Source organism: Gracilinanus agilis, chromosome 2 (genome assembly GCF_016433145.1).
Source record: "Gracilinanus agilis isolate LMUSP501 chromosome 2, AgileGrace, whole genome shotgun sequence".
In the NCBI taxonomy this organism is placed as follows: domain Eukaryota; kingdom Metazoa; phylum Chordata; class Mammalia; order Didelphimorphia; family Didelphidae; genus Gracilinanus; species Gracilinanus agilis.
The window spans coordinates 418,545,797-418,561,708 of record NC_058131.1 but is presented as its reverse complement, the minus strand read 5'-3'; the positions used below and the strand labels follow the sequence as shown (position 1 = coordinate 418,561,708).

Sequence of the window (15,912 nt, the reverse complement as noted above, 5' to 3'; positions counted from 1 at the left end):
CCATTTGCATCCTGACTTTTGATCTCATCAATTAATTGAGACTGTTCTTTCCAAGTTACCAATGGTTTAAAAAAAGTGATTTGTATTGGTAGCATGTTTTTACATTGCTTATATCACCTTCCAAATAATTTCTTAAGTTCTGATGGTCTTCTCTTGGTCTACATTCTTCTTAACTTACAGAATGATAATTAACAGAATGATACTGTTGATCACCCTTTTCTCTTCGATATCTGTTTGCTGAGTTTTCATGACACTGCTCTCTCCTGGTTCTCTTCTCACTTGTCTGGCCACTCATTCTCAGTGTCATTTGCAAGTTCATCACTACCACACCCCATAACTAAGAATATTCCCCAAAGGCTCTCCTGGGTTCTCTAAGTGAAATCATCAGTTCCCATGGAAATGACTCCTAGGTTAATTGATCTATTAATCAATCTACCTTATGCCTCAGTCTCTCTCCTGAGCTCTAGTCTTACACTAACTACTTACTGGATATTTTAAAAATAGATGTCCCAAAGACATCTGAAACTTAATGGATTCAAAACAAAACCCACTGCTAATCTTCTCTATTTCTCTCATTATCTCTTTCTAGCCTCTTCAATTCTTCCAACTTTAAAATGTTATATAAACAGGAGTTATTTAATAATATTATATTATCTCCACTACTACATTATGAAATATCTGCTTGACAACAGCCCTAAATGTCCACAGCTACCACATACTAAAGATGTCCAAAACAAAAGACACCGCCATCTCTAAACTTTTGTTGTTGTTCAGTCATTTCAATATTGTCCCATTCTTCAAGACGTAATTTGGGGTTATCCTGGCAAAGATCCTGGAATGGCTTGCCATTTCCTTCTCTTGATCATTTTTACAGATGAGCAAACTGAGGCAAACACTTCAGTGACTTGCCCGGGGTCACACAACTAGTATGAGTGTCTGAAGCCATTTGAAATCAGGTATCTTTTTGGTGTTCTATTCACTGCCCTCTTAGCTGCCCCTAAACTTATCCCTCCTCCAAATTTCCCTAGTTTTGTGAGGGTAAAAAAATTTTTCTATCAATGTTTGTCATCTTCCATTCTTTATTGTACTTTCCTCTTCATAATCCAGTCACCAAGTCTAGTCAGTTCTACCTACCTCTGGTTTTGATCCCTTCTCTTCTATCACTTATTTACTACCCTGATTCAAAATCTTATTACCTCTAACCTGGACAATTACAATAGCCTCCTGTTAGGTCTCTCTGCTTAAAGTCTTTCTCTGTCTTTCTCCTATCTATCCTCAATAAAAATACAAAATGATCTTAAAGCATAGGTCTAATCTTATTCCTTTCCTATGTGAGAAGCTTCAGTGAAGGAATGCAAAAAAAGAACCTGAGATAAAGCCAGAAAAGAAAGATGAAGTTGGTAAGAGAAAAGTAAAGAATTTGGGTGTGTCTATAAAGGAGCTAAAGAGATAAAGTATTTAAAGAAATAATTTCAGAAGCTGAAAAGATTTTTATTCTTTTCTCCAATATTTAGTATCAAAGGCTCTCTAAATACATGGTCATGTGGAAAGTATTACTAATACCTTCTCACTAGAAGCATAAATATAACCAAATGTGAGTTAGTAAAGCCTAAAAATGTTACAAAAAAAGTTACAAAGGAAGGAATACCTATTAAACTCTTGGACTTTTGGCAGGACAACTAAAAGTTTACAATAGGGCATGATCCACTTCAAATAAAAACCACCTAAAATGTTAACTCTTAACAAGCAAACAGAAAAGGTTTAAACCTGTTATACTTAATACAAATGTTTTTTCTATTTCAGAAAAGATTTATCCACTGCTTAACCTTACTTTTAAAACAAATTAAAATTTATCTTTAAGTTGTACCTTGAATCATAAGGTGGGGTGGGTCACAAAGGACATGTCAACAAAAAAAAAAAACACTCAGAAAAGAAGGAAAATAAGTCTTTAGTTAAACAGCTTCATAAGCAGCTGCACAGCTGTAGAAGTCACAGAAGGCACCAGAAAGATTAAAAACAATTAAGGATCTAACTCCCAGAAAGTATAGAAGAGAGGCAGAATTTTGTAGTCGTTTTTATAGAAGAGACAGTGTTTGTTCCCCTGGGGCCAAATAATAATCAACCATATCTAGAGTGCAGACTGATCTCCTGTTTTTTAAAGGAACTTCAAAAATACCTCTACATGCTTCAGGTTATTAGGAACAAAAAAATTACTGCCTAAAATAAAAAAGTCATTCACTGTTAAAACGAATAGGGAAATAGAAAGAATATTGGTACTGTAGTCAAAGTACTTAAATGAAATCCTACTTCTGAAGATACCACCTGTGTGACTTTGGACAAATCATTTAGCCTCCCTGGATCTCAGTTACCTCATCAAGAAAATGATGAGATTGTACTAGATTATCTCTAAAGTCTCTTCCAGCTCTAAATCTATGGACTAAAGAGGGAAGAGAGAAATTTTATCTATGAGATTCAAGAGAAGAAAAAGAGAAGTACTTACTAAACACTTGGAAGCTAAATAGGCACTTTCTAAAAAGAAAAGAACTGGACCTTATAAGGGGAGGCGACTATTTGTTCTATAAAGAATGTTAAGATACTGTTAGAAGAGCATTTCCTCTCTCTATTATGTTGTTTTTGAAGACCACTGAGATATGCAGGTATAGAAAGGGAACCAATGAGACAGGCACTGCTCCACTAGGGTGGCCCAGGAAAATTGAGAAACTATGTTTGGTTCCTGAGATGTGACATGGGAGAGCTAGTGGGTGGAGAAAACTGCTTAAAAGGGGAGACCTAGCAGAAAATGAGGTTCTTCTGGCTGGAGCATGGATTCTGGACAAACTCTTGTCAGTGGTGAGCTTTAATCCATCATGGTGGCCAATAGAGTAGTAAGCTAGTTATCTCTCTACTTTTCCCTCTCTTTATTACTGTTAGATTAAAAACACTACTGCTACTTTGATTTAATAAAGTTATAAAGCTACTAGCAGCCTCATAATTTTTATTTTAATTATTATAATACCAATTTATGATTTAGTGAAAAAAAAATATTAGATCTGGAATAAATGGACCTGAGTTTAAATTTTGGCTTTGATAGGAACTGCTTGTATGATTGTGGGCAAATCATTTAACCTCCCTGAGTCCCAGTTTTCTCATATATAAAAAGAAGGAATTAGGTTAGAAGTCTTCTCAGATTCCTTCCAGATCTAGAGTAATGATCCTATGACTAGATGAAAATCATACAGGAAAGGTAAGAACAGACAAGAGAAACAAGTTAGCAGTGGGTGGTAGACTCCTCACATAGAACTTGTCTGATACTAACAGCAGAGGGACCTACTACCTCCCAGGGGTGTGAATAGAGGATGTGACCAAGTACCTCCCAAAGCTTATCAAACCTGGTAACTCCTAATTTATATGGGCACAAAGGACCAGAAAGAATTTTAAAAAGCGCTGTACTAAGGGTTGTGTCTTTAGAGGCAAGATACCCAAGAACATAGGGTAGCAGATTTGTTTGTTTTTTTAAACCTTTACCTTCTATTTTAGAATCAATACTGTGTATTGCTTCCAAGGTAGAAGAATGGTAATGGCTAGGCTTATGGGAACTGAGTGGCTTGTCCAGGATCATACAGCTAGGAAGTATCTGAGGCCACATTTATTTTTAATCATTGCTGTCAAGGGCTTAGGACAAGAAAGGCAGATTTAGAAAGTGAATCACTATCTAAGAAGATATGCATTTTTCAGTATTGTCTTAAAATATAGGAAATAGATTCCTGCTCAGGGATGGAGTACATGGAGTACACCTAATAATGACCGTTAAGAAAGTATTTGCCTTTATACAACCACAAACAATATTGTAAAAATAATTTTGAAAGATTTAAGAATTCTGGTCAAGGCAATGACTTCTTACCTAATAAGTAGTGGGCCCAGAGTGCTGACTGAGGTTTTTTTTTTTTTTTTGAACATGTCAAATATGCAGATTTGTTTTGCTTGACTATACAGATTTGTTACAAAGACTTTTTTTTCTTTTTCAACTGAGGGGAGGAAATGTGAGAGAGAGAGAGAAGATGGATTCTGGTTAACTTTAAAAAAGAAAATTGAATAAAATAAAGATATGATAATGACAAGACATTTTTTTTTAATCTTAAACAGAAAAGATTGCATTTGCCTGGAGTCTTGAGAATCTCATGAAAAGTGTTTAAATTGAAAATGAAGGAGAAATGAGAAAATTTCTTAGATATATCTGTCAAGGTAGATAATATAGTATTATACTATAGATTCTTTAAAAAAACAACAACAAAACCTTTACTTTCCATCTTAGAATCAATACTGTGTATTGATTCCAGGGCAGAAGAGAGTTAAGGGCTAGGCAATGGAGGTTAAATGACTTGCCCAGGGTCACACAGCTATTAAGGGTCTGAGGCCAGATTTGAACCTAGAACCTCCCATCTCTAGCTCTCAATCCACTGAGCCACCCAGCTGCCCCCTAGACCATAGATTCTGAATTGGAAGGATATTTTGCAGATCTTTCAGTCTAAATCTCTCTCTCAACTGAGGCCTGAAAATGTAAAATGATTTAGACAAGTAACGAAGAAAGTGGCAGAGCCAAGATTTGAACCAAGAGGTCTTCTGCTTCAAAATCTAACATTTTTTTTTCACCAAAAATTAGAAGGTGGAAAAATCTGAGAGATAAGTCAACAACATCACTGATATTTGGTAAAATGAGGGATTTGTGACTGGATAAAAGATGATTGAGAAGTAGCCTTATATATTAAGAAGCTACATATGCACATGAGAAATACAGAAACCAGAGTCAGGGGAAGCATGGTGGAAAGTATTTGAATGAAGATCAATGGAAACGTAAATAGAAGCAATACTATCATGGACATAATACTACCGACTAAACAGAAAAATGAAATTAATGTTTGGAAAATAGAAACCTGGCATGAAAGCATAATATAGTAGTGAGGAGGGACTTTCACTAGTCATACATGTGCTAGAGTCCTCCATTCACAGCAGAGCAACTAACAATTTCTTAGCTGGTCTTAAATTAGAGAATTTTATTTTCTAAAAAGGGAAACTATTAGACCTGATCTTCATCAATAAGAAATAATTGGTTAATAGAAAAGAAATTGTAGGACAGGGAGAAGTAACTTTTCACAATTTGTGAGAAAGAAAACTGGGTATGGTGATGGAGCTTTTCTGGATATTCACCCCATGAATCTCAACTTCCTCATTTATGAAATGAGGAGACTACACAAGGTCATCTCCAAAAGCCTTCCTTCCCACTCTAATATTGATTCTCTACGTATGTTTTTGTAAATGTGAAATTGAAAAAATATAGGTCATAATTCATACAACATTTACTAAAGTAGCCAAGGATGGGAAAAATAAAAACAAAACATTCCACCCTTTGTTACTTAAGGGGAAGAAAATCAAGTCAGCAGCTGATCTTGTGTCAAAAAAGTTCTATTTAGAGAATAGAAAAGGTATAAGATTTAATATAGCCTTTTCTTTTCTGAACCTTAATAAAGATATGTTATTTGTGGTCTCCTCTGATATGAAATATCTTCTAGATGAACATATCACAAACATCCTTAGTAAACTAAACATAAACTATAACTATGTCATTTCAGGACCATCCCAGCTAAATCTAAAGAAGCTAGTCATCAGATTGGCAGCAGGGGATAAATTTTTCTGCAATAGCAACTCTGTCAAATGTTAAGAGTGGCTGCGACATGTGCATTTGTTTGGAGAGGGAAGCTGAGAAAGATGCTTACTCATAATGAAAAAATCAAGGATCCTTATGGTATTGAAATATCACAAAAAGGAAAACAGATTCTGGAATCTGTTGTGAATAACTATTACTTGAATTGATTCATTAAGAAACAAATCTCTAAGACAAAACTTAATTGCAACAGTTTTGCAATATATATTGCAAATACACACACACACACACACACACACACACACACACACACACACACACACACACACACTTTGTTCAAGGAAATTCAACTGTATGACTAAAAATAGGTTCTATGGTGTTCTGACATCCACACCTAAGCTTTCAACATAAGACCACAGTGCCAGAATTACTTGTTAAACAGAAAACAAGTAAAGTAGAAAGATAAATGAACAAATATCTAAAACTCTTACTTTATAATATGGCTATAAGTATTCTAAAATACCAAAACAATAGGACATAATTTCATATCCTCCAGGAGAAACAACTTCATATTCCTTAATGATGAGTAGATTATAATTTTCCAAGCATACAATAATATTATAATTGTAAAACTTTCATAAGCACTTTTGCAAACTAACTTGCCTGACCTGAATAAGACATTGTTATATTGAAAAAATACATTAAGAATAATAATTTAGAAATATAAACAAATAACTTCTCCAGTTTAGTATACAAAGAACTTTTCATACTTATCCTATCACAGACAATTATTTTGTGCTAAAAATACTAGACAAATGTTTATAGCAAACAATAGAAGTATTCAATTATGACTTATTTTTGTGCTTTTTTACAAGTATAGTAACACTCAAAATCTAACCATTATTTGTAAATATTCCACTTCTTTAATCAAGAATGCTGACATTTCTTTGTCTGACTATCTTTTTTGCACAAAATGCTGAGGGAATTAGAAAAAATTACACAACTGTGCCACTGAGACACACTATAAATTTATTTTCTCCACCTTCAAATGAACCCTCATTGTAATGAGGCAATTCTTAATTCCTTACTAATTGTTCTCTCACTCCCTACAGAAGCTATTTCATTCTTTTCTCTCCCCAAGCCTTCCTTACTTTCTCCTCTCCCCACTTTCTAAGTTGAGAATCTTGCCTTTTACTTTCCTATTCACCCTCTTCCCTTTCTCTTTATATCAAATACCTTGAAATCATCCCCCACATCCTTTCCCCCTTGTCCTATAGTAGCAAAACTATGGCACATGTGCCATAGGGGGCACTCAGAGACTTCTCTGTGGGCACACACACTATTGCCCCAGCACAGAGTTCACTAGAGTTCATTACTAGAAAGCCAGAGGGATGTGGAACTAGACTGTTCCCCTCCCCTTCTCGATGTGTGCCTGAGGACATTTCTCACATCACTAGTCCCTCCAAAAGGTTTGCCATCACTACCCTACTCTCTCATAATAAGGTGGCTCTTTTCTTTTCCCCCCAAGGAGAGTTCCCAACTCTGCCCTTGATCCCAACTCTTCCCATCTTCTCTAGCAGATTGTTCCCTCAATCATCTGTCCTTCTCTTGAATGTTTTCTCTATTTCAAACTTTCTTAACACCTACAAACATTCCCAAGTCTCTCTATCCTTAAAGATAACATTTATCACCATGCCCTGAAATTGCCTCTTATCCCTTTTTCAAACAAACTCCTAGGAAAAAGTATCTAGACTTGTAGTCTCCACATCTTCTCATTCATTTCCTTTGCAATCTTGCATCCATTCTTATCACAACAGAAATGGTTCGCTCCAAAATTACCAACAATCTCTTAATTTTCAAATCTAATCTTTTCTTAATCCTAATCCTTCTCAATGTACCTTCTCCAAATGACATGGTGGATCATACTTTTTTCTCACATACTCTTAAGTTTTGGTAACATTGCTGTCTTTTGGTTATCTTTCTCTATGACTACTCCTCATATACCTATTGCTGGCTCACCACCCACATCATATTTCCAAACTATGGTGTGTACCTGAGGACTTTCTTTGGGTCCCTTCTCTCTACACACTCCTTCTTTGTGACCTCATCAATTCCCATGGGTTTAATTAACTCTGAAGATGGTTCTCAAATCAACATCTCTAGTGCCATTCTCTTCCTTGAGTTTCAGTCCTGTATCACCAATTTTAGATGGACATTTCAGCCAGGATGTTCCAAAGTTATCTCAAGTTCAATATGTCCAAAACTGAGCTCATTATCTTTGCTCCCAAACCCACAGCTCCTCCAAATTTCTCTATTTCAACTGAAGGCTTTCTAGGATCTCAGGATATAATGTACTTGTGATTATATTTTCATCTTGGGGTACCTATTCAGCTTTTACCTACCTATGAAACATTTTTGTCAAAATAAGTTTAAATTATTATATAAACTAGGGATATAGTTTGATTCCAAAATAAAATAGAGAATAATCACAAATCCCTTCTTTTTAATGTGTGTATATGAAACTGTTTTGTTTAAATAAAATTTCAAAGGTTAAAATAAAAAATAAAATAGATTTAGGAAATTTTACAAAATACAAAAATAAAAGATCACAAATGATGGCAAAAAATAATTAACATTCTTTTTTCCTTCCCCTAAAAGATAAACAGTAACAAAGTAAAAATAATGAAAAATACCTTTTAAAGCTGGTAGTTTTTGTAGTTCTCTGTTATTGCTAGCATTAAACCTTGAAATACTTAGGCGCTTTTCTTTCTTCACTATAGTTTGTGCAGTAGGTAGTTTTATTTTAGACACTGAAGACTGGGGAAGAATAATGCTGTTTTTCTTGTTAGAAATCTGTTTTCAAGATAAAAACAAAACAAAAATGAACACTTAAAAGCTCTTCTTGCACTTTGCAGCATAAAGATCCAGAAAACAATTTTTGAGTTACACTAATTTCAAGTCTCATTCCTCTAATAATTATTTAACTATATTCCAAATTACACATTCTATAGTAATGACTATTCTCTGCATTTCAACTTTCATCCACTCACAACTTAAAACAAAGTGCTCATGTACATATTTTCCCAAACCATTTATCAATAGTCAATAAAGCTAGCACCCTAACAAATTCCTCTTATCAGATAAATATGGCTTCTGATATCCAAACCAGAGAGAGATAAAGCAAAGAATATACCATTTATACTAATGAATACCAATGCAAAAAATTTAAAGGCAATAGCAATATATCAAAAAAAAAATTCTATGGCCAACTTGATTTGATAACAGAAAGGCAATAATGACGTAACAACAGGAAAATAAATGATCAAAAACAGCAAAAATCAAAGGATTACATAGGCACAAAAATGCCTTTGACAAAATAATGCATTGGTTTGTATTTAAAACTTTAAAAAGACACCTAGCAGATTAGCTAACATGACAGTAAAGGAAAGAGGAAAAACTGTGGGAGTAGAAACACAGAAGAAAAAACAACTGCTTCATCATATGGCCTGAGGGGAATATTATTGGGGATGTAGACACTAAACGATAACTCTAGTCCAACTATCAATAATATGGAATTAGGTCTTAATCAATGACACATTGGGGGTGTGGTGGGGGGGGGATTTGGGGAAAAGGAAAAGAACATGAAACATGTAACTATGGGAAATATTCAAAATTTAAATAAAAAAACCACAAAACTTTAAAAAGTACAGAAATGGAAAGACCCCAATTTTAATATCATCATAGGTAAACATCTAAAACCAGAAGCCAATTATCTATAAAGACACAATACTAGAAAATTTTCTAATAAATAAAGGCAGTCCATTTTTCCCCATTGCCAATTTGTCACAGTCTCATTGCTATCACTAAGCTATGTGGGCTATAAGGATTACAGGGGCAAAGAGGAGATAAAATCATCCCTTATTTGCAAATGATGGTTTGCCTAGAAAATCCCAGGGAATCAGGGGTGAAAAAAAATAGTTGAGGCAATTAATAGCTTGAATAAAATAGTAGGATGCTGAAAAAAATCTATAAAAATAATTAGTATACCACATTATAATAACAAAAAAGAGGAAGTGTGCTATAGTGGCAAGCTTTGGAGTCGAAACTTGAGTTTAATTCCCAACTCTGATACATATTGTTTGCATGACCCCTAGCATTTAGCTTTCTGATGTCTCAGGCAATCCTCTAAGGATAAACAGAAGCGTGATAGAAGCTGCAGAAGGGTTGTCAACCTACATTCAGTCAACAAATATGTATTATGTACCTGCTATGTAACCAAGTATATTTTATTGAAAAATGTGGGCAAGTAAGTGACTTAGTGGATAAAGTAAAGTTTGGAGTCAGGAAGACCTGAGTTCAAATGTAGGTTGACAACTTTTCTGCAGCTTCTATCATACTTATATTTATCCTTAGAGGATTGCCTGAGACACCAGAAAGTGAGAGGGTATCCCTAATATTAAAAAAAAAAACCCTTATTGATAAATTAAAAATGTATCCCAGGTTTGCAGGTAATCCTGAACCATTTTGCATGAGATTCTTCTAATTGGTGAAGAGAATGCTTGACAACTCTATATGCCTGCTCAAGTGGTAGAGTTGACATAGATCTTTGATAAGCAGAAATTTTCTTCATTTCTTGTTAAAGAGCTACTTTTGGTTCCAAACTCTTTTTGGGATGGATTCCAGGGAAGAGAAAGAGAAAGACTCTCTTAGAGACATGTAGGATGTTAAGAATAACCCTGACTCAGGCTAATCCTTTGAAAGTTTGAGGTTGATAATGGCACAAAATAAGACACTCATAAATCAAAGATGTCAAACACATAACCTGTAGGCTGTATAAACATCTCCAAAAATGGCCAGAACCAGATTAAAAGTGCAATTGGAAAATACTTAACAAAATAAATAAAAATATAATAAATAAATATATTATTTTAAAACTAAATTAATATGAAGCTTAGTAGCCTCCATTTCTATTTTGGTTTGATGCCACTATCACAGATCATTAGAATTTAACAAAAAGATTTACTTAACACCACAGTATATTCAGTAAGGATAGGCACTGAAGAAAGTAAGTTGATTTAGCTAGGCAAAGCTCCCATGCCTGAGATGCCCAATGTTTTCTACAAGCAAAGCATAAACCTGGCATTCATTATGAGCCTTGTACTCAGATAAGTAGGAAATGATGTGAATACCCTGAACTTTAGGTCCTCTGATCCAATCAAATCTTGAGGATAGTAGCAACATCTTTTAATTTTTTAAATTTATTTTAAATTTATTTATTTAAATTTATCCATTTATTTTTACTAATTACATGAAATAACAAAGTCTATATAATTTTTCTTTAGTTATAGATGATCTAAATTTTCTCCCTTCCCTCCCCCATCCTGGAGCTGGCAAGCAATTTGATCTGGGTTATACATGTATTATCATGCAAAGCATATTTCCATATTTTTCATTTTTGTAAGTGAATCGTATAAAACCAAAACCCCCAAACAAAATACTCAATAAACAAGTGAAAAATTGTATGTTCTTTCTCTGGAGGTAGATAGCATTCTTTGTTATAAATTCCTCAGAATTGTCCTGGATCATTGTATGGTTAAGAATAGCTGAGTGCTGAGAGATCACATTTGATCATTCCACAATATTGCTTACCAACACCTTTTTATTTTATTTTAATTTTTTTTAAACCCTTAACTTCTGTGTATTGGCTCCTAGGTGGAAGAGTGGTAAGGGTGGGCAATGGGGGTCAAATGACTTGCCCAGGGTCACAGAGCTGGGAAATGTCTGAGGCTGGATTTGAACCTAGGTCCTCCCATCTGTAGGCCTGACTCTCAATCCACTGAGCTACCCAGCTGCCCCCCAAAACCTTTTTTTTTTTAAACCCTTACCTTCCGTATTGGAGTCAATACTGTGTATTGGCTCCAAGGCAGAAGAGTGGTAAGGGTAGGCAATAGGGGTCAAGTGACTTGCCCAGGGTCCCCCCAACACCTTTTTAAAGGAAAAAACTAGACTAACCTGCATAGGTGCAAGTGGTTAGGCTATTGCTCTTATCATAAAGGAAAAGCTGACTCCTCAATACGTTCCTGATTTCCAGAATACCACTTTAAGAGACTTTAGGGATTTTCATCTTTTGTGATATTGGGATCTCTCTCTTGGATAAACGAGACCAACTCTCAGCCCTATCTAAAGATCTCATTCTTTTTTTTACATCTCCTGATATAGTCTAATCTGTTTAGCTTCTTTGATTTTTTTTTGTCTTTTGCTTGGATAAATGAGTTTATTAACTAATCATTATTTTGTGATGGTCTTTTGTGTAATGTGTAATTTGAATGTTACCCTAAAAACTATGATCCCCAGCAAAACTACTATTCCCAGCACCCTAATCATTTACTGTTGTTATGTGCTGATATATACAGGATATAAATTGGGTAGAGTCTCGTGTCTAGCCCTTTTCTCTTCCTATGAGGGCAGCTGGGAACTCGGGACTTTTGAGCAGGTAGAAAATCTTAGTCACGTGGTTCTATTTGTCAGATAATAAACTTTATAAAAATAATACTTAAGGTATTTCACATGAATTTAAGTCTTACAGTAACTAGTGTTTGCTGAGAAGGGACCAGGTTGGTGAGTGTAAGCTTGGAATTACCTCTCTTCTTAAGAGAGAGTGGTTAGGAAAACAACTTTTTGTTATAAGCTAATCATGCCCCTAATCTAGCAATATCTGGAGAATAGATATAATTCCAATTTGGTACCTCCTTTTGTAGTCAAGAAGCACTTTTTAAGTGCCTACTGGGGATATAAAGAAAGACAGAAGATAATCTCTGCTCTTTGCTCATACTGCAAACAAGTATGTATTTAAAATCAAGCTATATTCAAGATGAATTTGAAATAATCAACAGAGGGAAGGTATTAACATTAAGTGGAACTAGAAGAGGCTTCTTATAGATTGCATTTTAACTGAGACTTGAAGGAAGCCAGGAAAGTCAGGAGGTGAAAATGAGGAGAGAGACTATGCCAGACATGAAAGACAGCCCATGAAAATACCAAGAGTCAGGAGATGGAGTATCTTGTTTGAGGCATACCAAGGAGGCCAGTACCACTTAATCATACTGGCGTACTTGGAGGGTAATGGGTATGGTGTAAGGTACATGAAGACTAGAAAAGTGGAGGGGTGGGGGAAGAAAGGCTTTGAATGCCAAAAAAGGAATTTAAATTTGATCCTAGAGAAGATAAGAAGCCCTTGGGCTGGACAGGTGGATGAGGTATGTGTGTGTGACATGGTCAGATCTCCATTTTAGGAGAGTCTCTTGACAGCTGAGTGGAGGATAGACTAGAATGGGGAGAGACTTGTAGAAGGCAAATAACTAGCACACTATTGCAACAGTCCAGGAGAAAGGTGAGGAAGGCCTGCACCAGGGTAGTGGCAGTGACAGAGGAGAGAAGGAAATATATGCAAGTGATGTCACAAAGGTAAAATCAAGAGGCCTGGGCAAAAGTTTGGATGGGGGTGTATGTGAAAGAAAAATTTGCAAAAGTTTAAACAACTGTAGTTTCTCCTCATATCTATCAAATTGCGGGGGGTGGGAGGGGAAGGGTAGTGGAATACTTAAAAGAAAAACAGGAGGGTCATTAATATTCTGTTAATAATGATGTGAATTGGTGAAATCATTCTGAAAAGCAATTTGGAGTTTTATGCAAGAGGAGTCACTAACCTGTTTGTTTATAACCTAAAACTATGCAATCTACTTAACCCAAAGGGATCTATGATCAAAATAAAAAATGTATTAGCAATTAATCAAAGCAGTACTCTTTTTAGTAGCAAAAAAAACAGAAGCAAGATTGGTACCCATTAATTGGGGAATATCTGAACAAAGTGTGGTATGGGAATATAATGGATTATTGTTAGTCAGTAAACATTTACTTTTTAAGCACCTACTATAAGCCAGACACTATGCTAAGCATTGGGGACAAAAAGAAAGGCAAATAAAAGACCCTGTTCTCAAGAGATTCACAGTCTAATGAGAGGAGGCAATGTGTAAACAATTACATACAACAAATAAGTTATATACATACTGAATTGGAGATAATTAGTAAAAGGAAAGCATTAGAATTAAAGGCTTCTTGTGGAAGGTGGGATTTTAGTAGCCAAAAGAAATTTTGAGTATAAATAATTCAGAGAAATATGCAAAATCTTCTATGATGCATGAGACTTCTACAGAGTGAAGAGACTAGAGCCAAGAGAATATACATAATGGTGACAAAAATGTAAAAGACAACACTAAACAGCAACTCAACCTTATTCTCAGTACTGGAGAACTGACAGGAAAACAAACTTTCCTTTTCCCAAGAGAGAGACGGGTACTATTGATATAGCATACAGTATATATTGTCAGATGCAGTTGCTATTTTTGGATGCCTTTGCTAAATGGTTAAAAAAATAAAGGACTCACTCATTTGCCTAATTCTTTGAACTTTTTTCCTCTAAATAAGGGACATCCAAGTTCTTTCAATGGTAGGCTGCTTGATCTGAAATCTCTGTGTGTGTGAGTCATATGAATTTTTTATGACTGCTAATTGATCCAAGCATGACAATTGATGACAGCTGGAAAAGGGGCTGGTGGTCAAGTTCTATAGGCCCACCAGTTTACATGTGCTAGCTATTTAAGCACATTTTTGCTAGAAATATCAGTTAAGCTACATTTGGCACACATGTTAGATCTTGGGACTTTAAACTTTTGATTTCCACAATATTCCCATTCAGAGAGAATACTTCATACTATGAAAGGATAGATAAATACAGATGATATGCTCAAAAGAGCATGGAGTCACTTGGGTTTGACACTAATAGGCATTTGTCAATCAACCAACAACTACAATGTGGAAGACATTGTCCAAAGCAATGGGGATACAAAGATTGAAACGCAATGTACACATGTAAGTAAATATAAAATAAATGTATTGTCATTGATGGGGGGTAGGCACTAGGAAAAGGATAAGACCCAAAAAAGGGCTCATTTACAAGGCAGCCCTTGAGCTGAAGTTTGAAGGGACTCTAAGAAATAGAGATAAGAAGTAAATGCACTTGCAGCTTGGAGAACAGCTTGTGCAGAGACAGGAAATGGTAATTCACCTGTGAAAAATGGCAAAAAGGTTGATATGGCTGAATTGTAGCGTGACTTGGATAATTACAAAAATAAGTAGGTTAAGGGCGAGGTTGTGAAGGGTTTTAAAATCCGAAAAGACAAGATTATATTTGTTTTAGAGGCAATAAGGAAACATTGGAATTTATTGAGCAAATGACATAGTCAGACCTGTTCTAGAAATCAAAGACAGAAAGATCAACCCCCTTAGATAACAAAATATTCATATCAGTACTTCTGAAGTAGCAAAAACTGAAAACAAAAACAACTAACCATTAAATGTAGAATATCTGAAGAAATTACTGTATGTGAACATAATAATAGCAGACTTTAATAGCACTTTCAGGTTTATAAAGTGCTTTACATACATACATTATCTTATTTGATCATGATAATAATCCTATTATTTTCATTTTACAGATTAGAAAAAAAAAATCAGGTTAAATGACTTGTTAGTGTAATATAGCTAGTAAGTATCTGAGGCAGGATTGAACCCAGGTCCCCCTGAATCGAAGTTATGCTACTTCTTTATTGAAATTCTATTGCATTACAATCGGATGTAATAGACTTTTCTATTAGCAACAATGCAATGATCCAGGACAATTCTGAGGGACTTATGAGAAAGAACACTATCTGCATCCAGAGAAAGAACTGTAGGAGTAGAAACACAGAAAAAAACCATATGATCAATCACATAGTTGGATGGGGATATGATTAGGGTTTTGATGTTAAAGTATCACTCTACTGCAAATATGAATAATATGGAAATAGGTTTTGAACAATGATACATTTAAAACCCAGTGGAATTGCTTGTCAGCTCCAGGAGGGGGAAGGGAAGAGGGGTGGGAAAGATCATGAATTATGTAACCATGGGAAAATATTCTAAATACATTTTTAAAAAATTAAAAAAAAAAAAGAAATTCTATTGAATTGTAAGAAACAATAAATACAACGATTATAAAACAGTAAAGGCATCCATCTTCAGACTGTAATGACCAATGTTGTTCTCAGTGAATGGATGAGTAGAGAAGTCATTTATTCAGTAGAGAATAGAGAATGAACACTGCTTTTGCTTAACTCTTTTCCTTTGATGATGAAAGGTAAGGACACATTAGGAAA

General features: G+C 35.0%; 1 protein-coding gene across 2 annotated transcripts in view; it reads right to left on the bottom strand.

Moving 5' to 3' along the window:
* The window catches only part of PPP2R5C (protein phosphatase 2 regulatory subunit B'gamma), a 219,900-nt gene that overhangs the window by 163,385 nt on the left and 40,603 nt on the right, over positions 1-15,912 (bottom strand). For both annotated transcript variants that reach the window (XM_044664603.1, XM_044664604.1), the window contains exon 3: positions 8,353-8,512. In XM_044664603.1, coding sequence (XP_044520538.1) covers positions 8,353-8,512 — 160 coding nt within the window. The remainder of the gene's footprint in view (positions 1-8,352; positions 8,513-15,912) is intronic.